Below are 25,608 nucleotides of genomic sequence, written 5' to 3'. Positions count from 1 at the left end.
TAGATTTGAAAGTGAGTCTGGCAGGTAACTGGAAGACTCAGCATTATGCCAAATGCAGCGTCCATGCATCTTTTTCTGACTGTTGTTTTGTTTCATCTTGTGGTTGTTACCGGGCTCTGACAGTGGTACAAGCCGAGTGGCATCCACCGACATCCACTTCTCCATATTCTGTGGGGAGTAGATTAAAAGGAACCTGCCCGGTCTGCTGTGTATTCCTGGGACACTGCTTCATGTGGTGTTATCAGCTCCTTCACCCAGATGGTCAGTCACCTCGTACCCCGGGACTCTTTTTGACTAGGGGGTGACCTCACAACAAAACTCAGCTGAGGGTGAATAAACTCTGCTCCCAGTCCACCTGTCCTACAACTCCAAGAAATCCACTGGGACGTTCGGACTACACGCTGGAGTTATCTGCCACCCTGGCCCCTGAGCGGGACCGCCCCTCTCCCTCACCCCGCCCCACCCCACCACCATCTCCTCCACTCTCCTCTCTGCCGTCTCCTACCTCTATACCTTCCTTGACCCCGCACCGGCCCCTTCCAGCAGTGCACATGGCGTTGGAGGACGGAGAGGGAAATGCGGAGGAGACGGCAAACGGCAGTGAGGCCTCAGCAGACTCTTTCTGCAAGGCGATGGGTCTCCTTGGGATGGGACACCGGCTCTTTGTCCCTAAACTGCTGGCGGTGAGAGAGAACTAAACTGCACATGCAGGGTTGCTTTGGTTAAGAGTTACAAAGTCACCTTTTTAGTTTGACTTGTGTTAAACATTAAAAGTGCTACTGTTAAGGACGGATGGAAAAACAGGCAAACATGTCTCAGACTAGAAACTTCTGTCTCTTCTCTTCTTGCATTGGTCAAATAAATATGTATTGCCTGTTTTTGGTGGAGGTTTGAACTTCAACCCTTTTACATCTTTTGAAATTGAAGGTTGCACATTCTTCTCTGGACCATTCTCTATGTCACACGAGACAGAGGTGCCAGCCGATTGCCTGAACTTTATTTGCAGGAGAAGGCTAGCATGTTAGCTTTGTGCTATAAAACCTGATTCTGTACAACTATATCCATATAGAAAACTCCAACAGAAAGCTCTTGGATTGCAAATTTCAACTCTTGCACTTACGGCCCGTCCACACTACAGCTTCGACAGCTTCCAACGCTTCTGCCCATTCACTTTGAATGGAGTGACGTCACTTTTCGCCGAACTGCATTGTGGGAAGCAGAGCGGAGCTTTCCTGGCGTTTCAGGCTGCAAAAGTTGAGCAATGTTCAACTTTTGAAGCTTCTGAAGCTTTCGGTGGAAGCGTCAGCCAATCAAATCATGACAGTACAAGCTCTCGCCAATCAAACCGCTGCTTGTGTGTCAGGGGCGGGAGATTCATGTGATTGGTTGTTGGTCGAGCTTCAGACACGCCCAGCTCCAAGCTTTTTTTGAAGCTGTAGTGTGGACGGGCCGTTACTGTACATTTTCAAGCTGCCTAAAAGTAAAATTTCATTATAACCAATACTATATTCAATTTGAAATTAAACAGACAAAACTCTGGATCATTTTGTATAGCTTTACTTGGCCTTCGAGTGACAGTTGAACAGCCATGTACAGTACATAAAATATTTTCTCTGGATACATTCTTTTGACTATGCATCCTTACGCCACCAGAGGGTGATATTTATTGACATTAGCTCAGTTACCCAGTACAAATTCAGTGACAAAACAGCTCCACTGTTTGAGTTTTTGTGTACAGCATCTTGACAGAGTGCTTGTAAATGACCTCTACTGTAATATGTGTGCTTGCTGTGATTTACATAAAAGGTCAGTGATATCAAACTGCTTCACGCAACACCTAATTAATTAAACACTTTCAGGGCCACACCACCCTAAAGGATCATTTAAGCAAGACATTAGATGACTCTTAATGACCATCATATGTCTATCTGTGTCCCATCTCCTCATGTCTCGCTCCAGACGTCTAAAGAGGACCTCTTGCAGGCAGACTTTGAAGGGGCTCTTAAGTTCTTCAGAGTCCAGCTCCCCAAACGCTACCGAGCTGCGGAGAACGCCCGCAGGCTTATGGAGCAGGCCTGTAACATCAAGGTAAGGAACTCTACAGACCAACACAGGACATTTCTATTCCTAAGCCCTTTATCCCTGTATCTTAATTTTAAAGTTTGACAAAACCTTTTGCACCGTAGAAAACACAAAAACTGCTGTTTAAGTGTGTACTTAGGCACACGTACACCTCATTCCTGGATTCTGGTAGGATTATTGTAGGAATCCAAGCAACACATAAAGGATTTATAATTATGATAAGTCTTAGCATCTCACTCTGAGACACAAAACACTTTCCCAGAGGGGTCATTGGGCAAGTCAAGAACAGATTTGGCTTTCGTGGTGATTAAATGCAGTGCGGGGTACTGCAGTGACATCCCTGATTTGTCCACACAGCACTATAGCTGATCTGTTTGTCGGTGTCCCTCATGACTTTTAAAAAGTGTTTCTGTCTTTGCATTTTTCTTGAGTTTTATTTGCACTGCACTTCACAGAGATGTGAGTCTAAAAGAGCCGGTGATACTGTGACATTTTGGGTTTTTACTTTATCTGAATATGACTTCAGGATTGGATGTTGTCAATGCTCTCGTATTCCATTTATCAAAACATGACTAACACGTTAAAAACAAATCAACAAAAGAACTACCACACAAATGATGCTAAGAACAGGAATAGCTTTTATAAACTGGATAAACGGCGGGTGGGATCTCTGTTGTGTCAGGGGGACAGCCGACATCGAGGGGAGAAACATGTCTCAGATAATTACACATTCTTTAAATTGGCTGTAAACTATATTTTATAACAACATTGTGTCAAGTGACAATGTGAAAACATTGTTACAATGTCAAGGCGGTTGAACCTACAGAGAATTAAGATTACAGCTTCTCTTGTTTTTACAGAGCTCTACATTGTACCGAGTTGCATAAATCAACTGTTTTGATTCAGGCAGTTGTTTTTAGCTGACATGCTCTTAAAAACCCACTGAACACTAACTGCTAAGTAGTTTTGACAGTGTAAAGAATAGTTGAGTTGTGTTTTCTTGGGTTAGGGTTAACCCTTTGCAATATGCCATGGTATTCACTCTAGTTGTTTTTTGTTGTTTTTTTAACCAGTCTTTATGTATGTTGCAGTTTATTGGTCTTTACTCCAATGTGTCTTTAGCAGATAAAAGACTTCTTCTATGGATGGTAGTAATAGTTTTCCTCAGAGCATACAAGGTTGAGTGGTCACAAACATTCCTGCACATACACAGAAACACGCGTGTTATCATTCTCCCAATAACCTTAATGAGACTGCTGGCATTTGGGGAATTTGCTAAGGTCACCAGAGACCTGTGCAGTACATGGTGTATTTGATTGAAGGAGTGTGTGTGTGTGTGTGTGTGTGTGTGTGTGTGTGTGTGTGTGTGTGTGTGTGTGTGTGTGTGTGTGTGTGTGTGTGTGTGTGTGTGTGTGTGTGTGTGTGTGTGTGTGTGTGTGTGTGTGTGTGTGTGTGTGTGTGTGTGTGTGTGTGTGTGTGTGTGTGTGTGTGTGTGTGTGTGTGTGTGGTGATAGAGGAAGGAAAGGGTCAACTGTGAAAGATGGAAGAGATAATCATCCTCCCTCTGCCCTTCTTTTTTTTTTCTCTCCTGCTCGCTTTTTGTTTCTACATACAGTTAATATTTTACATTTCAGGCATTTTCCGACTAACTTATCTTACAAAAAACTTTCAGTGAGTAAGCAGGTTGTAATGTATTGTTGTGTTGAAGGGCATTTACTGTAGGCAGTACGGGCAGGACGCATGTCTCTAAATGAGGACAATGCTTACGATCACCCCATGTTTGCTGAATTTCAGTGTTTTTTACATACAGGATATCCTGCACTCTGACTCACTGTTTATCTCTAGTGGTTTAGTTACATTTTGGCCCTATTGCACAATCCAATGCAACCTGTCATACCAGGCTTTATGTTGAACAAGAGCATAGACACACAGGTTTTGTGTGATTAAACACAAAGTACTAATTTTGATGCAGGTATGTTGGAAAGTCACTGGATATTGTCAGACTCTTGGGAGGGAGAAGTGATTAATTTAAACACTACCTTAACCATTATACTTGAGAAGAGAGTGAGGAATCTACTGAACACTTCCTAATAGCCAAGGTTTACACATTGGATCAGTGTCAATGCTTCTGTCTGAGGGCTTTAATTTGTCTGCTCTTTCTACTGTCACAGTCTTTAAACCAGTCCCTCTATTAGCTTTTAAAATAGAACATTCCCTGTGGATAAAAGTATATGGAGCAAGTCATTGAGAAGGAGAGAGATGAAACATAAGGACTGTAGAGTGATGAGAAGGACTTATAGAAGAATTCCTTTCTTCCTTGTCTTACACTTTTCACGTTTTTTCCTGTCTTGACATTGAGCATCAGCTTGTGACACACCACAGCCGATAGAGTGCTCTCTTAGAAAGTATGTTTGGGAAGACCAGCCATGTTCAAACACCACCGGAGAAACATATGGCAAACCTTTCTGTTCAGGCCACTTTGCTCTCGGTTCACCCCCAGCCACTTTTTACATATTTCTCTCTGTCAGCGTTTAAATCGGATCAGCTGAACTTAAATAAGCTGCTTAAAACATCGAAAGAATTCACTGGCACCTTGGCTTGATGAACACAACGGGCAGTAGGGTGGCTTAGCCTTTCTGGGGATTATGGCAAGAATTTGAATTTCTCAGCCTTCTTAAACATCCGCCCGACCGCTGGTGTGATGACTTTTCAGGACTTAAAGAAAGAAGGAGAGAGATGTCGTATATGAATTTGCCGCCCAGGGTTTGACTGATTAATCCTTCCAGCAGAGAAGGTACACTTTGACAAACAGGGAAAGAAGAAATAATGATGTGATGTGAGACAGACAGAATAATTACAGAGAAGGAAAAATATAGAATCCCAGAGAAAGACCTAGAGAATGAAGATGTTAACATGGCTAGCTAAAAAACTCAAGTTTGTTCATGGTAACTGATTTAGGCCAGATTATTAAATATATTTGATCACATTTGAAATATCTTACTAGATCAGTCTAGTTTATAGTTAATCGAATGTGAAGTTTAGTGAACATAAAAAAGCGGATTGATTTGAATGGTTACCTCTTGTTACCTTGTCTTTATAGCAATATTGATATTTGTGTATATACTAATTGAGAATATATTTAAGAAATGTTGTTTTATTAATATGGTACTTATATTATTTATGTATTTTAGTTAAATAATTTAGTGTGGCTCATTTTTTTTTTTATGTGGTCACTCTTTTCTGCAATTGTTAGTAAGTGACTTTATGCTTCCACCTATTCCTTTTTGAATGCCTTTTATCAATGCTAATTTACAAGTGGCGCAAAGTATTTCACATATGTCTCTCTCAAATTGTGTGAACCTTAGTAATATCAACCTGGTGTGTATATATATATATACAGAATTCTGCCTTTAAATGTACATTGATAGAGAGGTTGACATGCATAAACAGCACGTCAGAAATAAGACAACAGTGTAATGTTAATATATATTAGGGTAGATATTACAGGGCTAAAAACAAGCCATACTCACTGGAGCAAATCAGAAAATGTACCTTCATGAGAAAACAACACAATGCCTTTTAAAAAGGCACCAAAGAACCCAGCAAAGTAACGATGATTGTAGATTATAGTTGCAACAATAAGTTGATCAAATAATAATGAACTCTTATTATAAAAATAATCACTAACAATTTGATAAAATATTTTCCGTATTTTTTTCAGTTCCTCAAATATTAAGATTTCTCTGTTTTATATTAAATTAGACTGAATATTTCATTTTCATTTAATCGTTTATTTGAACTGGGACAGTGCACATTAATGAACATTTTACAAAATAATGCTTATAAATGTAAATGAGCCGGATTTGAGCTTTGAGCTCATTTCCATCCGTAGTCCCGTCACATACAACATTTATGAACATAACAATTATATACATGGCAAACAGAAATACATGATATGCCGAGCATGAGCAGCATACAAGCCACAAGGCAGTACAATGTAGCAGCTACGATATATAAAGTGCAGGAGGAGATACCCCTGTGTTAAAGTGCAATTAGCGGTGATTACACGTGTGTTTTGTTTCTTAACCATTCTTTAAGTTGTCCTTTAAAACTATTGACAGTGGGACAATCCCGTATCTCAGTTGGGAGGCTATTCCACAATGAGCTGCCTTTAATGGAGAGGACATTTTGTCCGAAAGTGGTCCGTCTGCGGTGGACTTCACAGTCTCCTCTGGTTTCTGACCTGGTGCAGCGTCCAGTGTGTTTTTTGTGGATGAATTCCACAAAAAGGGAGGGAGGGGGGGCCAGTCCATGTAAACATTTATAATGTCAAAACGCAAGAAATTGTGTTTCTCAAAGATGGTACAGTGGTGGTATGAATTTGGCTTTCTGTCAAACACCTTGATAGCTCTCTTGTACAGCTGTTCTATGGGTTTCAGATTTGTGGCACAAGCAAACGACCAGTTTGTAAAACAGTATTCAATGTAGGATAGAATATGCAGTGGAGGTATGACTTGCAGCATTGACAGTTAAGAAAGGTCTAATTTGTTAAAAATGTTGCAAGTTGAATTTAATGGTATTGGATACCTTCTTGATATGTTTCTTAAAAGTGAAGTTCGAGTATGACTCCAAGATACTTGAAGCGGGGGACTAGTTCTATTTCTGCTCCGTTTAAAAACACATTGGATCCTTTAATTTTGACTGGTCGTTTACTGAACATCATGCATACTGTTTTTTTTGCATTTAACTGTAAGCAAATGTTGTTCAGCCAGTGTTGAACTAAAGCAGTTTTGAGAGACAGGATGAGATCATTTCAGTGTTTTCCCATGTACAAAGGTGACCGCATCATTGGCATACATTTGCACATTCAACTCAGGACATACATTAGGCAAGTCATTAATGTACAGAGAAAACAGTAATGGTCCAATAATGGAACCTTGTGGAACCCCAACAGGGTTCACAAGGTAGGGGGATTTGGTACCGTTGACCAAAACACACTGTTTTCTGTTCGATAAGTAAGACTCAACCCACTGTATTGAATCTGCCGAAAAATTGAAATAAGTCAGCTTTGTAAGGAGCACTTGGTGGTCAACTGTGTCAAATACCTTCCTGAGTTCAAGGAAGACAGCACCTACATATGGGCTCGTGTCCAACATACATTTAACCTTTTCCACAAAGACACAGTTAGCGGTCTCAGTGGAGTGGTGAGCACGAAAACCAAACTGCATTGGGTGGAGTGGAGCGAAACCTTTATCTAATGTTTGGTGATTAGTTTTGACACCAATTTCTCAGCTATCTGAGAGACACAGGGGAGGATGCTGATTGGTCTGTAATTCGACATTATTGCCATATCCCCAGATTTAAAGATCGGTGTCACCGTGGCCACCTTCCAGGATGGTGGAACTGTCCTCGTGTTAATAGATTGATTTACTTGCATACTAATTGTTTTATTAGACCGTCAATATTTGTCTTTATGAAGTTGATGTCTAAATCATCTGCATCCCTAGCCTTAGAACCTTTTAACCCTAAGATTATATGTTTTACATCCACCTCTGTGATTTCCTCCAGGTCAAAAACTGGATGTGTTTCCACAGTCGGGCTATGGGAGACCTCAGATGGCGGGAAGAGCTTTGTGATGTCCAGAGCACTATTTATAAAATACTAATTTAGAGAGCTGGCCAACACGGCAGGGTCTTTTATCAGGGCATCATTGATTTTTAATTCTAGAGCATTATTTTCCTGTTTGGTATGTTTACCTAATAGTTTATTTACGATTTGCCAAACGTTTTTACTGTTACCTTTCGCACCTTCAATTATATTGATGAAAAAGTTAGCTTTGGCCTGTCTTATTGTTTGAGTTACCTTGTTACGAGCATGGGTAAATGTATGTCTGTCAGTGGATAGTCCAGATTTCAAGCTCTGCTTCAATAGTTGGTCTCTAGATTTCATGAGATTCCTGCATTGTAGATTCAGCCAGGGAAGATGATGTTCCTTCCTGTCCCTAAGGCACCCTCTCCTTGAGAAGGAAGACATTGTATCATTCATTTTAGATATTAACAGATTACTTTTTTCCCCAATGTATTCAGAGGACAGAGTGTCCCCCCAATTAATCATTTTCACTGCCTCCATAAAACGTTGTTGCAGGTTTTTGGGGATGAAGCGAGAACCCAAGGCAGGGGTTTTAGCTGTGGCCATGAACCTTTTTTTTGTGAGTTTCCTGGCAAAAAGAACAAGGTTATGGTCGGAAAGACCAGTCAGGAAGTTGTAGGTTTTAACTATTCTGTCAGCTTTGTTTGTAAATAATAAATCTATCATAGTCTTGGAGGTTTTGGTTATTCTAGTCGGTTGATCCATTAGTTGTATTAAGTTGTGTTTATCCGTGATCCGTTTTAAGCTTTTTCTATTTTGTTTGTCGTTCCAGTTGATATTAAAGTCTCCTACAATAATTAGCTCTTTGTTGGAGTCACAGGAATTCAGCAGGAGTTTTACCTGGTCATAGAAATCCACCTTAGCAGTGGGTTGTCGGTACAGGCAATCATGGTGAGGGACATTTCCTCAGATAGTGTGATTTCCACACCAACACAATCAAATTCAATATTAGCTGGGGGAGCAATCTCCCTACAAATAAAGGTATTCCTCACATAAAGCAACACACCCCCTCCTTTTCCCTTCAGTCTGTCCTTCCTAAACACATTATATCTGTGAATATATTTTGGCCTGACACAACAAGACAAATAAAGACAACTGCAGGACTTTAAATTGGTTTGGACATCTTTTATATGTTCTGACATTTTATAAACGGAACAATTAAACAATGAATCTAGAAAAAAATAATCAGCCGATTAATAGACAATAAAAAATGAACTGTAGCTGCAGCCCTATTGTTATCTCCCCTAACGGGAATGTGTTGCTATCACCACAGGGAGTCAGGTGTTTTTAGCTGTGGGGTCCTATGGGAGAGCTCTGCAGGCTTCAGGCATTGTGTAGGACAGCTTTGCAGTCGCTTTCACTTCACTTCCTGGGTTTAACTGTTGGAAAGATGTGCAACTATCAACGAAAAATCTCTGTGGTTGATCTGACAACTTCCTTCCTATCTCTCTTAACCTCAGAAACACACACACAAACATACAAACCCAGTGTAAACAAGCCGTTATCTTTATTTTTACCCAGCAGCAGGAAACAGATCAAATAAAAGTGCAGCAACCTAAAGAGACAGTGTAAGAGAGTGATAAATGGAGAGAGAAGTACAAGTGAAAGACATAAAGAGAGAGAGGGGAGGGAGTACTCACTCAGTGGAAAGTAGGAAAAAGCAAACTCATCCTTCTTGTCGCACACTTCTAGCGTTACAGAGAGGGAGAGGGAGGAACAAACAGGTGTGTTGTACTATACCCTCACTCCCCCGCCCCTCCTCCTCTCAGTGGGCGGGGCCTGGCTCCTGAGGGACTCTCGAAAGCAGCCATTCGTCTCCTCCACTCTCAGAGAGAAGCTACACCTGTCAGCAGCACTCCTCTACTTTTACTTCTCCGACATTTCTCCTCCTCCTCCTCCTCCTCCTCCTCCTCCTCCTCCTTCTTTTGTACTCTAAACCGTCCTTGCTGTTGGGAGTTAGAGGAGTCAAGATGATGCAGGAGGTGTCCATCATGGTGGCGTATGACGCTCATGTAATCGACCGACCGAGTGAGGAGGACACCCTCACCCGTCTGGTGGCTCACTCCAGACCTCTCAGGGCTCCCAGACCGGTGGTAGGTCTGTTCTCTTGTCACTTTGTTTGTTTCGGAGTTTTTTTAGTCTTTCTTTGTTTTGTTCCTTCGTTCTATGCTCTCTTATGGGAGACGTTTTTTTTAGCAATTCCATCTGACTCTTATCTCTTATTAATGTTGGATTAGAGAAGTGGAATTAGTGTTAGCAATATTATTTTCTCAAAAGTATTTCTCTCTGATTTTATTCTAAATGCTAGATAGAGTTGTGTTGAGTGAGAGAAAACTACACGTCTCTTTCCCTGAGGTAGATGTTGCATACTCAAATGTGTGTTTTGGGTTCCAAATGAAAGTGTGTCTGAATTGTTTAGGCTAGGACAACCATCTTGTTTGTTTCAACTACTGATATCAATTCTGAATCAATGGAGATCGTGTGTGTGTGTGTGTGTGTGTGTGTGTGTGTGTGTGTGTGTGTGTGTGTGTGTGTGTGTGTGTGTGTGTGTGTGTGTGTGTGTGTGTGTGTGTGTGTGTGTGTGTGTGTGTGTGTGTGTGTGTGTGTGTGTGTGTGTGTGTGTGTGTGTGTGTGTGTGTGTGTGTGTGTGGGTGTGTGTGTGTGTGTGTGTGTGTGTGTGTGTGTGTGTGTGTGTGTGTGGTGTGTGTGTGTGTGTGTGTGTGGTTCCCTGAGATCTTCGGTTGGTTTTGTCCTTATTTCAATATTCAAATAATTGGACCGCCCCTTATGTAAGAGCGGATCACGCTTCTACAGAAACACACCTTCTTGTAGTTTAATACCCACTATAACAGACATTTAGCGATCTCAGCTCAGAGGTTTGGGACCAACTCCATTTTCTGCTACAGGGATTCAGGTCAGGAATCTAAAAGTGGACCCGGTTCTGTGTCCTGCGGCACCAGATGTCTTTAATCGCATTACCTGAATCCGAGTGGCCCCTCTGTCCTCGGGGTGGCCTCTCATATTTATGGAGAAAGTTTTGCAAAGATGATATTAGCATGCATCATTTTTGCTTTGAGCCCTTGAACTGCAAGTGTGTATATGGGAAGTTCATGGAGGTGAGGATCCGTGTGATTGTAGTTGTAGCGGTTCTGTATGTTTGAACAAAAGCCTCGCCCCTCACAGGTAAGCACTGCCTGGCTGTGCGTTGCATTCATTGCGCAGCCATTCTGTAGTGTTTGTGTGTCTTAGGGGTGTTGGAGGGCAGTGGGTTGCATAATCAGTAGCTAGACTTCAATCTGTGTGTCGATCATTTCTGTTGAATATGTTGCTGAAAGAGAACAATGTAACATTTCACCGGCAGTACATTTGAAAAAGAAAATGAGGGTTAATATCCGTTATAAAAACCCTTTCCTGTATTGTGTAATTACATGCATGTTTTGAAGTGTGTGAGAAAGAGAGACACTTCTTTCTTGTTGAAGTTCTCTATTTTATATCAGCAGGGTGATGTAAACCCAGAATAAAGAGGTTTAACCCTTGACATTCTTAAGTGTCCTTGAGCAAAACTCTGTCTGTCTACCAGCTGGACCTGATCTCTGAACTCTGCTCTTCTCAGCCACTCAGAGTTCAATGTTGTGAGGACTTCATTTTAACATGCATTCACTTTCAGATGGGTGCAATCATTTTATATTCTATAACATTATTCTAATATTGAGGCATGGACAATTTAAAATTGCGATTGCTAAAAAAAGAAAGAGCTATGGTCGCATGAAATAGCCAAAAGAAACATCTTTAACCAAGCATGCAGCATGTGCACTTTACTGATAAACTGTGTGATTAAAGTGTGCAAGCAGGAAAAGAGAGTAAAATCATACTGGCAGTTCTATTTCGTCCCTACTGACCGCCAGAGGCGGTGCTTTAGCACTGGATATGTCCATCGCGCGCATGCGCAGCTCGAGTACCAATAACAACAAAGTCACCTGTGACCCACGTGACACCGGCTACATCAGCCGGTGTCGACAGAGGATCTGTTCCTTTTCATCTTCTCGCTGCGCGAGAGTACCTTGGCTACATTTTTTGTAGCCTACAGCGTTCGTTCGTTCGTTCAGAACATTTGTTAAGGATTCTCTGCAAACAGCTGGCTGCGTGTAGCTTCGCGACTCATCCAGTCGGGGCCGCGGGATTACCCGTCCTCCAGGAGCTGCGGCTGGCTGCGCAGAGACTTCGTTCGGACAGGTTGGTGTCGGCTTGGTTGGCGACGGCAGTGTTTCTACTCCCTCTCCCAGCCTAGTTGTCCTGATTTCTGTCTGTTTGCTGAGTCTTTTGGTGACGGAGGTGTTTTCGCTCCCTCTCCCAGGAGTATTGCTGTGCTTTTGTACTGTTTTGGCCGCGGCGCTGAGCCAAACGTCATTAGCATTGAGCTAAACCTCATTAGCATTGAGCTAAACCTCATTAGCATTGAGCTAAACTTCATTAGCATTGAGCTAAACTTCATTGGCATTGAGCTGTACTGGCTAGTTAGCAGTAGCGGCTGCAGCCACTCGGCTGACGCCGGGTTGAGCACCGGAGTTTCCCGTGCCGTTCTTTTTTCTTTAGCTACAGCTGGCATTCGCCTTTGATTTAACGCTAAAGTTGCCGTGTTTATCCTGTTAAACAAGTAGCTGGTGAAGTCTGTGTTCCCACACCCGCTCCCGGTTACGCTGCATCTGGCGTTCGTCTTCAGTTTAACCAGTGAAGGCAGTGTTTGCGCCCCCGCTCCTGGTAGGCGCTAAACGGCCTGGTTTTTTCCGTTAAGCAGGTAGCTGGTGAAGGCTGTGCTCCCGCACCCGCTCCCGGTTACGCTGCGTCTGGCATTCGTCTGTAAATTATCCAGTGAAGGCAGTGTTCTCGCCCCCGCTCCTGGTAGACGCTAAACTGCCTTGTGTTTTCTGTTTAGCAGGTAGCTGGTGAAGGCTGTGTTCCCGCACCCGCTCCCGGTTACGCTGCATCAGGCATTCGTCTGTAAATTAACCAGTGAAGGCAGTGTTCTCGCCCCCGCTCCTGGTAGACACTAACTGCCTTGTGTTTTGGTTTAAGCAGGTAGCTGGTGAAGGCTGCGTTCCCGCACCCGCTCCCGGTTACGCTGCATCTGGCACTCGCCTCGGCTCAGCCAGTGAAGGGTAGGTAGCTGGTGAAGGCTGTGTTCCCGCACCCGCTCCCGGCTTCTCTGCATCTGGCTACCTACAGAATGGCTCATTCATGTAGCGCCTGTATGGCTTCTCTCGAGCCCGAGGACGGCCACGACCGTTGCCCCTCTTGCCTCGGCCTCGAGCATCTAAGGGAAGCTCTCACAGTAGGGGCCTGCATGAACTGTAGCTGCATGCCCCGGGCACTCAGAGTGGCTAGAATCACTGAGGTGGAACGTCTGGCGGCAGCCAACGGACACCTCTCTTGGTCACATCCTCCCCCAGATCAGTTCGACCGTCCCTGGCGACTTGAGGGAGCGATGGCCATGGGTGCACCCCCCAATAAGAGGACTAGGAACAGGCTGTCCTCTCTAAAGTGGATCAGCTAGCTACCGACATGGACACGATGAAGTCGCTCCTCGTGGCCCTTCAGCCGGGGCCCGGTATAGGGGCTGCTAGCGGGCCGCCTGCCCCTCCTTCGGTTGCCGCCCCTCCTTCGGTTGCCGCACCTCTGTACGAGGATGCCTTGTCGCTAGCGGCTTCGGCTAACCTCTTCAATGAAGAGACGGAGGACGAGGTCCCGCTCGAGGAGTTTTCCCTCTCCTCTGCTCAGGGGTCTCTGCAGGACGGGGAGGACGGCTCCATGGCGGCCATCATTCGTACAGCCTTGGCGCACCTGCAGATTCCGGTTCCGCAGGCCAACTTGGCTCTGGCTAGTGCCTTCTTCAGGCGTAACCCAGCCCGTGTCCCCCCTCACCGGAGCTCCCCCTCAGGAGTACCTGAGGGAGCTCCAGGCATGCTGGAGGGACACCAGGGCCTTTAGCCGCACTGGTTCCGATGCCCGGACCTTGGCTGCCATGCAGGACCCGGCGAGGGCGGGGCTGGGTGGCATGCCACCCATTGAGCCTGCCATCGCCTCCCTGATTCTGGCTCCTGACGAGGCTTTAAGGCCTGAGGTCAGGTGCCCTCAGCCTCAGTGCAGGGTCACGGATGGGCTGCTCTGTAGGGCCTACGACGCAGCGGCACGCATGGGTCGTATCAGGGAACTCCCTCTCCCATCTAATGCTGGCCGTCTCCGCCTCGCTGCAGCAGGCTCCGGCCGAGCCTTCTTTGCTGGGCCTCAGCGATGCATCACTGCAGGCCTTTGCCCTAATGACTAGGGAATTGGGACGAGTTATGTCTTTTCTGGTACAGACTCGTCGCCAGGTTTGGCTGGCCCAGTCACCACTGACGGAGACATGTAGGAGAGTCCTACGTAGCGTGCCAGTCGAGCCAGGGGAGCTGTTTGGGTCAGCTGCCCTGGAGACACTGGAGCGCGCTGCCCAAGCGAGGCAGACCAGGCAGCAGCTCTCGGGTCTTCGCAGTCCCGCGGCCGCTCCCGGCAGGCCCAGGGGCCGCTCTAGCAGCCGCGCTCAGCCACCGGCTTACTGGAGTTCCCAGCGGCCCACTCAACCGGCCAATGACTTTCATGCCCCAGGTCGCCTGGCTTCCAGGCGGCCTCGCGCTTCAGAGCCTTACCGGCGCCCCCCGAGGGGCTCCAGGGGCCGGGGGGCTAAGCCCTGAAGTCCCGGGGCCGGTCGTCGGCTGTTTTTCCCAGCAGCAGCTCAGCTACTGGGCTGCCTGTATTTCCGACCCCTGGGTGGTTTCCACACTAACCCGGGGCTACGAGTTGCAGTTCCGACGCCGGCCCCTAGCCTTCGGCCAGGTCAGAATGACAGTTGTCAAGGACCCGGCGAAGGCCTTAGCGCTAGCCCAAGAGTTGTCCGTCCTCTTGGCCAAAGGCGCAATCGAGCCAGTGGACCCCCTGCGTCAGAGCGGGGGGTTCTACTCGACGTACTTTCTTGTGAGCAAGAAAGTTGGCGGATTCCGTCCAGTTCTGGACCTCAGAGGAATCAACAGATTCCTGAGGGTACTACCCTTCCATATGCTAACCACAGCAGACACCCTTCGTGTTGTCACACAGGGGGAGTGGTTCACAACCGTGGACTTGAGGGACGCCTACTTCCACGTGCCAATTGCATCCCATCACCGGAGGTTCTTGAGGTTCGCCTTTCAGGGTCGACATTATCAGTTTCGGGTGCTTCCCTTTGGTCTCTCCCTCTCCCCAAGGGTGTTCACCAGGGCTGTTGCGGCAGCACTCGCTCCCCTGCAGGCACAGGGCATGAAGGTCCTGCCATACCTGGACGACTGGCTGGTTTGAGCGCCGTCCCGGGCCCAAGGGGCCCAGCATACGGCGCGCCTCTCATCCCACGTTGCCCGGTTGGGCCTGACAGTGAACACCGGGAAGAGTTGCCTGGACCCTTCCCAGCAGGTCACTTATCTGGGGATGGTCCTAGATTCGGTCACCATGAGGGACTACTTGACACCTCGTCGTGTGGACGACATTTCCCACCATCTTCGCATCTTCAGACTAGGCAAGAGGGTGCCTTACATACAGTTCCTCCGGCTCTTAGGCAGACTGACAGCTGCCTCAGCCGTCGTGCCCTTGGGCCTGTTGTCACTGCGCCCCATGCAGATGTGGCTGAACAGCCGTCACTTGGACGCCAAGCGGCACAGGCACAAGAGAGTCAGGGTGTCTCAGCGGTGCCTCCACTCTATGTCCCGCTGGAGGGACAGGGCCTATCTCCTGAGGGGTGTGCCCATGGGCACCATCCCATCCCGCCGGGAGACTGTCACTGTGGATGCGTGTCTCTCGGGGTGGGGTGCGGTGTGGCAGGGCAGGACTGTGCAGGGTCAGTGGTCTGCCCAGGAAGGTGCACGCCATATCAATGTGCTGGAGCTTCGAGCGGTGTTGCTCGCACTCATGCACTTTTTACCCCAACTGGCGGGCAGGCATGTGCTCGTTCGTTCGGACAACATGTCCGCAGTTGCCCAAATCAACCACCAGGGGGGCCCCAGGTCCGCACAGCTGCTCCGCGTTTCGCAGAGCCTCTTGCCTTGGGCGCTCCCCCGCCTCACCAGTCTGCGGGCAGTTTTTCTGCCAGGGGACCTGAATCAGGTCGCAGATTTCCTCTCACGGCGCAAGCCTCCACCGGGGGAGTGGAGGCTTCACCCGGAGGTGGTGGAGATAATTTGGAGCCTCTTCGGCAGGGCCGAGGTGGACCTCTTTGCCTCGGAAGAGTCGAGGCACTGCCCCCTCTGGTTCTCCTGGTCGGAGGTGACCAGCCCATTGGGTCAGGATGCCCTGGCGCACGACTGGCCGGACACTCTCCTGTATGCCTTCCCGCCGTTGCCTCTGATACTTCAGATGCTTCAGAGGGTCCTTACCCAGGGGCACAGGCTCCTTCTAGTCGCCCCCCGCTGGCCGGGGAGAGTCTGGTTCCCACTGCTACGCAGTCTCTGCGGCAGCCCACCGTGGCGTCTCCCCGACAGGAAGGACCTCCTGTCACAGCTCAAGGGTCAGATCTGGCATCCCGACCCTCGCCGCCTTCAGCTCTGGGTTTGGCCTCTGCAGGGCCCAACCCACTGTTGAGCGGTGTCACGGCATCTGTCAGGGAAACTATCCTGAATGCCAGAGCTCCATCCACTCGGGCACAGTATGAGTGCAAATGGAGGCTCTTCTCCCACTGGTGTGTGAGTAAGGCTGAGAATCCGGGACATTGCTCCGTGGCCACCATTTTAGAGTTTCTGCAGTCCCTTCTGGATAGTGGACGTTCTCACTCCACTTTGAAGGTGTATATGGCTGCTATCTCTGCCCGACATGTCGGAGTCGATGGCGCCACAGTGGGGCGCCACAGGTTGGTGTCCCTCTTTCTAAGAGGGGCTCTACGGCAGCGCCCCCCTAGCACCCCAAGGGCCCCGGCTTGGGACCTGCCCCTAGTGTTGGATGCACTATCATCTCCTCCCTTCGAACCCTTGGCCCAGGTCGGGCTTAAATGGCTGTCCCTGAAGGCAGCATTTCTGCTTGCCATAACCTCAGGGAAGCGAGTCGGAGAGCTTCATGCCCTCTCCGTAAGCAGTACATGCCTGAGGTGGAACTCCGATGGCTCGGGTGTCACCCTCTGGCCGAATGTGGCGTTCTTGCCCAAGGTGCTTCCACTAGCCCACTCCAATCGGCCTATCCAGCTGGCACGCTTTAACATTCCACAGGAGAACGGCACACCTGAGTTGCTGTGCCCTGTGCGTGCCCTGAGGGCGTATATTGATGCTACGGCCTGTATACGACAGTCAGAGCAGCTCTTCGTTTGCCATGGCGGCACTAGGAAGGGTCGTGCTCTCTCGAAGCAGCGGCTGTCCCACTGGGTGGTGGATACCATCACATGTGCCTATGGGGCCAGTGGCCGCCCCCCGCCATCAGGGGCCAGATGCCACTCTACAAGAGGCGTCTCAACATCGCGGGCTGCCCTAAGAGGGGTGCCCCTGGAGACCATCTGCGCCGCGGCGTCATGGGCGTCTTCTGGCACATTCTCCAGGTTCTACCGGGTCAATGTCGCCACTCCTCACCCCCTGGGGGTGGTCTTGTGGCCAAGCTCCGCTGCTTCCAACTAGGTGAGTAAGTGCTTGGATTCTTCATGACATGGTTGGTATAGGTCATCCAGTGCTAAAGCACCGCCTCTGGCGGTCAGTAGGGACGAAATAGAACGATAGTTACGGCTGTAACTACGGTTCTATGAGTCCCGGATGACCGCCAGAGTTTCCTGTCACTCAGAATTCTTGTGTGCTCGCGAGAAGATTCTGGGAACAGATCCTCTGTCGACACCGGCTGATGTAGCCGGTGTCACGTGGGTCACAGGTGACTTTGTTGTTATTGGTACTCGAGCTGCGCATGCGCGCGATGGACATATCCAGTGCTAAAGCACCGCCTCTGGCGGTCATCCGGGACTCATAGACCGTAGTTACAGCCGTAACTATCGTTTTTTTCTCAGGCTGCAGTGGAAAACCATCACAACACACACAGCAAGCATGGAAAGTATGACACAACCAGTATCTTTTGTTGGTGCGGTAGATAATGTAGGAGAATGCTTACAGGCCATACATGAGTTGTGAGAGGAGCAAGTGACATGTGGGTTTCAAGAACATGTGGGTGTGTGCGAGTTTTAAAATGAAAATGGCAAATGTGGAGTTGTTTAAAACCTCAGGAAACACAAGCGTCACATGTCCCTCCCTCTTTCTTTTTCTCTTGTGTGTTAAATTTATGTTTTAGGTACACATCTAGAATGATTTTAGGCACACTGGTTTCAACACACACAGGTGGGCTGAGCACAGAAAAGGGTCAGAGAAGCTAAAATGTACCGTTTGAAACTTGAGCATGTAAAATGAAGGTTGAACTGATGTAGTGGGCCAGAAAATAACTTCATCACATGGTTGCAGAAAAGAGATGCAGAATATCATGATGAAAGACTTCTGAGGCCTTTTTACAGGGACAAGACAAAAACTAAAACATGTTTACAATTCAAAAAGGATCAGATTGTTTAATTTGTAATAACATGCCAGAAATGTTTTTGCTGTATCTCCTCAATTTCACACTATCAACCAAGGAGTAAGAAGGAGTTTAATCTCCATCAGCCCATTGGATCACTCATTGATCTATAGCTGAAGATAAAACATGAGTAAAACTCTATTAATTCAAAGACTGTTGGCGTGAAAAACACCCCCAGCTCTGTGAGTGTGTAAGTGGATGTGCTGGTGCCTGCAGTGAAACACACATCGTTTTGTTACAATAAAACGATTATTAGCCAGCCTGCAGAGACCGAGCTCCTCTTTCTTCCCACTCGGATAACAAAAGATGAGATCTGTAATCTGCGGGGAGGTGGGGTGTCGGGTGGATTACTGTGTGACAGTCATTCACCTCAGAGGGTCGTGAGCGTTAACCTGCAGGTCAGTGAGGGGGACAGGTAATGAATAAGAGGCCTGTTCCGTTTCCTTCATCTCTAATACAATGCTTCTTTTGAATTTGTTTTTTTGGATGCTATTTACTTATTCTCTAGGATGTTCTGCATTTTTAACATGGATATGTTCTACTCCTGTGTGCATGGTCACAATATTCTTGAAAAAGGCTACCTTTTTCATTCCTTTACAAAAGAAGAAAATATGCAGACGTGAGATTTGAATAGTGTTATTGAACAGTTAATGATGCCATGTCATATTTGTAAAATTAAATAAGATTAATTTGTTGTTATTGTGTCAGATCTGTAAATATCACACTGCAGCAGACTGTTACAAAGTATTTGTGTTTAACATTTAAGATGAACCCCAGTTAGCTGCTGTGTCTTAGTGTTAGTGATTATTTGGCTGTTTCAGCAGCTGTGTTTAGGACGATTGTGATGATTTACCTATAAGTGAATGAACAACAAAAGGGAAAAACATTAAGGCACATATACTGTACATCCTATCATTTGTATAGTGCTGACACTCAATAAGGAACACATGAAATACACAACAAATAAACAACTGCACCCATATAATAGTGGGCCAGGTTCTTAATATGACACACACACACACACCAGTCTCAGAGGAGGGGGTCATGTGACTGAGACTGACCTGGAATCCCTAGCCCTAACTGTGGGCGCTATGGCAACAGTTTCCACACAGGGGAGATAACATTACCGCCCACCTGAAACACACACACACTCAATGTCACATCATACCTAGTGTGGAAATGTCTGCACAATGTTCAGCTGCTATATTCAGAGTTAGTTCAGTCATGTTGTTTATATGAAAAATGAAGCTTATCCGAAAATCACCCAGCATCATAATACTTATTTGACATGTTGACCCTGTTGAATGTGTGTTAACTGTATTGTGTTGAGCTGCTGACCTCTGACCCTTCTTGTCAAATGTTAACTGGTGTATTTGTCTCGGGGAGAAGACAGGAAAGTCATATTTTTTCTGAGAGAAGTAAGCTATGAGAAGGTCTCTAGTTTGAGTCCTACTGAGAAAACTAGAGTCAGAGAGATGTCAGTGGCACCTACTGATCAAACTCTTTTACAGATCAAGATAAAGATGTTATCGTGCATTTTTTGGTGTACGAAAGGTAAAGCAAAAAAACGTTTCTTCTGTTTTAAGGTTCCAACCAAGAAGCTGAAGAAGTTTGAGAAGGAATATCAGACGCTGAGAGAGAGCCAGCTGCAACAGGAAGACCCCATCGACCGATTCCAGGTAGGACGTGAACCACAAACACACACACACACACACACACACACACAAATGTTTGTTACACACGACATAAAAACATTGTGTATTGATGTAAGAGCCGTTTCATTTTCCATTTGAATTGAATAACTTCTCAGGTAGTGTTCAGTCTTAGAGATGGTAAGAAAACGCTTGGCCCTTTGATATATTTTAAGTTTTTTGTTGTGGAAAGAATTTTCTAAAATTAGCCACGTTCCTCTAAAATTAGACATCTCCTGTGAAGACATTACTGATTTGTCAAACTGTACCTTTGTTAATACTTGTGACGCTGTTCTGGCTGAAAAGAAAAAGACTGTTCACACATCAGATCATCAAACATCATTTATTTCTGGGTGTTGTCAGATCTTTTGGCTGCTGAATGTGACTTACTTCAGAGGGTAACAACAGGAGAGGGGGAGAAAAGATTCAGACAGCATCTCTTCCTTTTATTTGCTCCATTGGATCCGCAGTTATTTTCTTTGCTCAATGCTTACATAGAAATGAATACACTATTTTTAGTATTGGACAGATTTTCAGTTACATATTTGTTATTATCCCCTCCTTAAATGATAAGTTTACTATAACGTTTTAAAGTTAAGACCCAGTTTAATACAGAAACAACCTATTCGCCACTTAGGTCAAATGTAAATACAGGTTAAACTTTTCAGAGCTCTCAAAGTGTTTTTTTAGCAAGAAAATATCAACATAACCTTCTATTTTCGGATGGAGGAACAATATACCTTTATAATTCTCAGCATACTAAAATGCTGATGCCTATAGACGAAATTACCTTTTTTCAGACCATGGCTAGAGATCACTGTATTTCGACTTTATCAGGATGTGCAGAGGTTACAAGGATTCAGTTTGACAACTACATCACCCAGAGAGACATAGTTTGTTCCAGTTTTCTGCTTGGACGAAACGCCTCCCCTCTTCGACCCTCACCTTCATAATGAACTGAACTAGTGTAAACATTTCAAACTTGGTCGTTGTTTCAGTGTGTGCCCCCCCCCCCCCACGCCTAAGCCTTATTCAAGATGCGCACAGGGCAGGCCTTGTGCAGCCGATGGCATTCCTTTGTCCTTAATTGAATTCACTGGAAAATGCTTGCTGGTTTTTTTGTTGGTAACTTCTCAAACTATTTTGCCGCCATCGGCTTGTTCCCTTGGATGAGTTGAACGTTTTAAACAAAAACAAGAAACCTTTCTCCTAGCTAAACACATTCATGAGCAATTACTAATCAATACAACTCTGATTTACTAAAATAATATCCAAAAAGTAGTAATTATGAGGAGAAACAATTTAATTAATAAGAATTAAGACAAGAATAAAATAAGTATTAAACATTTGAGTGAAACAACAGCTCACATGATGGGTTGTCTGGGACAGCAGTGCTGTGTAAGCTGCTGGTTCTGAAGGAAAGGAAGGAAGACGCTCTCTTGTTGATAAGAAGTTGGAGCAGAGCCATCCCCTCTGCAGTCACTGGAAATCATTTGTTACAGAGCAAGAAGACAAAGCAGGGGAATGTTTCTGCTTGTAACTTAGCACAGGTTAAAAGTATACTCTTCTTGGATTTGAGAAACTTGATTGTTACTGTAGTTACATTTTTGTATATGGTTTACACTCCAAGTAGTGGTACGTACCTATTGGGATGTACAGTGTTGTTTGAGGTGTGTATTTGTCTTTGTATGTGCATGTACCGTTTATACTGTATGCATAATATCTGTATGACTTTCGGCCAGTTGTACTTCTTCTTGAATGCTTTCAATATTTATCCGTATAAAAGATAAGAATGTGTAGAAAAAAATGAGCGAGAGGAAGAGAGAGCTAAGCAGGATATGGAAACTTTTAAATGTGGGACGTTTTAAATGTTGAACGCAGCATGGTAAGCTGCCTCTGCTCCAACAAAGATTTCCCTTTGAGAGATTGTTATGCCAACAGCTTCTACCCATCTCAAATAATCATATTTATATAATACACTTAGAGCTGTGTCAAATGATATATTATTCTCTGATTGATATTGCCATGTTGAAGTAGACCATTTAGTGAGATTTTAAAAGCTAGAGAATGCAAGATTTTAAAGACTTAACCAGTCTAAACAATGACAGCAGATGATAACTTTCCACACAAACAAAGTAGCCCAAATTAATCCCATCACAGGAAATGAATAATTCATTCTGAAGAGCAGCTTACATGTGACCGAGTGTGATTCTAAAGTGTGTGTTGTGATCTGTACTTTAAACATACATGATTATATTTAAAAGGTGCTCCAGCAAATCAGCTTTATACTATTTTATAGATGTATTTATAAGATGTGTGTGTGTGGATACAAATGTCTGTCATTGTGAGGGGGACAGGGCCATGGGGTCAGGTGACCGCACATAACCTTGTCAACTGATTGGTCTGCATGTGAGACTGTTTATAGGCACACCAGAAGTCATGAGACTCCACTAATGGTCTACAAAGGGGACTTTAAGATTGTGTGTGTGACTTTCTTTTCAGAACGAAAGCTGCGCATTTCATTTCTGACTTTCAGGACATATGCTACAGTTCTATTTATTTGTTTGTAACAAAAAAAATAGAATATATTACATTTATTGTCAAGTGAACAAAAAAGGTTGTTAGCATTACTTCTGTTATCAGATCACCACGTATGTGCTAAAATAAGTTACATTCATAAAAAAACATCATATTCTATGTGTGTTTGCGTGCACGCGTGTGTGTGTGTCTAGAGGGAGAATCGTCGTCTTCAGGAGGCCAGCATGCGACTCGAACAGGAGAACGACGACCTGGCCCATGAACTGGTAACCAGTAAGATTGCCCTTCGGAATGACCTTGACCAGGTAACACACACCTCCACAGCACGTCGTCAAACTCACAGTATAGTCCGCTAACTTTGTCTGAAGTTAAAGCTGTATTTATTTATCTATCTATTTAGTCTGGTTGTTCATACATGTAGTATTTGTTCCCCAACTGAGCATACATGCTACTAAGCAAATTTGAAATGTGCTGTAACTAGCTACATTTTTACATAGTCATTTCAGACTTTGAGTTTATTAAAAAGCTTTCTTCTGACAGAAAAGGCATTTCCTGATTTTAAAGCTGGAGTGTGTTGTTTTCCTCCCCCCCCCTCTGGCAGTGAGAGTTATTACCATTCAGTAGAAACCATTGCAGGGTAGCAGCAGCTAGGACCATGGCAGAAGCTACGTTTCAGGAGTAGTTAAATAGAAAAACACTTGGCCTTCAGAGAAATGATTTAAAGTAATTAAAAAAAGTGTACAAGCCGACAGACACCGTTAGCTTAAACGCTCAAAAGCATGCAGCCTAGGGAAGCTATCACAGACAGCACAGCTCCAGTATACTGCGAAACACAGACAGCTTTCCGTGGCAGCAATATACTTAATCAGCATTGTGTTAACTCGTTTGGACAGGGCTTGAATCTAACAGAGGTTTATTGATAGGTAAAAGTTTTGCAACACAGATTTAAATGTTCTTCCTCAAAAGCTTTTGTTAAGGTGCTCATAAGCAATTGACTACGTTGGCTGTACTGGACAGTTCTAAATGAGTCTGTAGAACAGTATTAATGAGTAAAATAGTACAGATGATGAAAGTGCACATTTTCCAGTGTGTCAAGTTCTGAATGTGTTTGTGCACTCTGGTGGGTCTGTGCTACAGTTGCAGATGTGTTGTTTAATGAATGTTCTGGTGTGTCTGTTTGTGTGTGTTCATGCAGGTCGAGGACAAGGCCGATGTATTAAACAAGGAGCTGCTGAGCACCAAGCAACGACTGGTGGAGACAGAGGAGGAGAAACGACAACAGGAGGAGGAGACGGCCCAGGTATCACCTGCACTCTCTTTATAAGCTCAGCCTTAACAAACCACACGCCTCGTTGGTTAATTAGCTCAGTGATCTCTGCAGTCAATGCTTTGTATATCGTGGAGTTTAGTTTCGTAATAACACACTTAGATTTGAGCAATTCTTTATGTGGCAACAGTGTGTCTCCTGTGAAGTTGGCCAACGGGCTTCACTGTTCAGCTATAAGACTGAAATGCACAAGTAATAACACACTACTTAAATCAGTTTTAGTTATGGACCAAATCAAATGTATCACTAGGTGGCTTTACTGACTATAAGTCGCCTTGTCATAACAGAATAAGTGTGCTAGTTAAAGAAGCAATCCAAAAGAGTTATCTAGAAAAATTCTGAATTGAAATGGTACTCATTAGTTGTGTTGATCAAGAGCGTAGACCAGGGGTGCCCAACCAGTCGATCGCGGGGAGATTCCCAGTCGATCTCGAGATGTGTCTAAAAATAGAACAACAATATTCTGTTTTATCGTTAATGTCCTGTAACATAATCTTCCTGTGCCAGAATAATGCACTTGAACGCATCAAAGCTTTGTGATTGGCCGGCGTGACCCCATGTGTCGGGGCGTGGCTGGTGAGCAGTGGGCAGTGCACTCGTTCGCTAAGGTTGTCCGTGTCAACAGGAGTGACAGTCCGCACACACACACAAGACCGCAATTATGGCAGAAGCAAAACATATATAATTTTCACTCCGAGGGAGGATGATTATTTTTGTATCTATTCCAATTCAAAGTCCATCTGTCTCATCTGCAATGCGAGCGTGGCTTTATCGAAGAAGCGTAATTTAGGAGCGGCATTTCAAAACAGTACACAAACGCTACGAGACGGAATTCCCTCCTAATTCTGCCCTGCGCTCCCAAAAGGGGAGGGGCCTGAAAGGACAGCTAAATGCACAGCAGTCCATTTTCACCAGGCCCAACAACAAGAACAAGGCTCTACCAGAGCATCTTATCGTGTCAGTCACGTTCTTGCGAAACACATGAAGTCTTTCAAAGACGGCGAAGTTGTGAAAGAAGCATTCCTGGAGGCTGCCGACGCGCTTTTGGGGGACAGTAAAAATAACAGTAGCATTTCAACAGGTTTTTGATATAATAAAAACTCAAGTTAGATACCGTTATTAATCAGCTGTAAGTTTGAGTTTGTTTGAACTTATTCATTATAATTATTGTACAAAATGGTATAAGAATGCAAACTTAAATTGATTATAGTCTATTATCAATTCAGGTTAAGAAACTAGTGTTGCTTGCATCCTATTTTAAAGGCATTTCTTTTTATAATCTACTAAAATGCAACAAAAAAAGGGTTTGATTCTATTAATTTTGTCTTTTTTATTGCACTGTTGCAGCAGATTCCTGATTCCAGAGTTGTCTTATTAGTAAGCCTAATTTACACTTTTGTAGCAACACTGTTTTTATATAATGGCAAAGAAAGGGTTCAGAGTCTTTTCTTTTTTCCCTGTGTCATATGTGGCAGCACTGTTCAATGTTTCTTGAAAACATTACCCACTGTAGTATGTGACGTGTGAATACACTCCAACTCTGTATCAACAACACTGTTGTGTAACTTCAGTTAAATACTTGTGTGTGTGTAGATTAGAAAGAGGTAAGATAAAGGATCTGCAGTATTTTATGAAGTATTAATCATACAAAGGTCAGTGTGTATTTACCTGGCAGTAGGCTGTCGGTAATGGCTACGCCTCTCTATTTGGACTGGTAGATCTCGGCAGACTGGCAACTTC

The 25,608-nt window shown here is 45.0% G+C and overlaps 1 protein-coding gene across 7 annotated transcripts in view; it reads left to right on the top strand.

Annotated features, from left to right (window-relative positions):
- The window catches only part of rabgap1l (RAB GTPase activating protein 1-like), a 132,938-nt gene that overhangs the window by 101,256 nt on the left and 6,074 nt on the right, over positions 1-25,608 (top strand). For 5 of the 7 annotated variants that reach the window (XM_071202913.1, XM_071202914.1, XM_034080566.2 and 2 more), the window contains 4 exons: positions 1,960-2,088; positions 19,899-19,991; positions 22,736-22,846; positions 23,737-23,841. In XM_071202913.1, coding sequence (XP_071059014.1) covers positions 1,960-2,088; positions 19,899-19,991; positions 22,736-22,846; positions 23,737-23,841 — 438 coding nt within the window. Of the gene's footprint in view, positions 1-459; positions 684-1,959; positions 2,089-9,430; positions 9,825-19,898; positions 19,992-22,735; positions 22,847-23,736; positions 23,842-25,608 lie in introns of those variants that run through there. The other 2 variants (XM_034080568.2, XM_034080569.2) reach the window with 2 other exon arrangements.

This window comes from Pseudochaenichthys georgianus, chromosome 4, assembly GCF_902827115.2.
Source record: "Pseudochaenichthys georgianus chromosome 4, fPseGeo1.2, whole genome shotgun sequence".
Taxonomy (NCBI): domain Eukaryota; kingdom Metazoa; phylum Chordata; class Actinopteri; order Perciformes; family Channichthyidae; genus Pseudochaenichthys; species Pseudochaenichthys georgianus.
The sequence above is the reverse complement of the archived record's forward strand: the minus strand, read 5'-3'. Positions and strand labels throughout refer to the sequence as shown.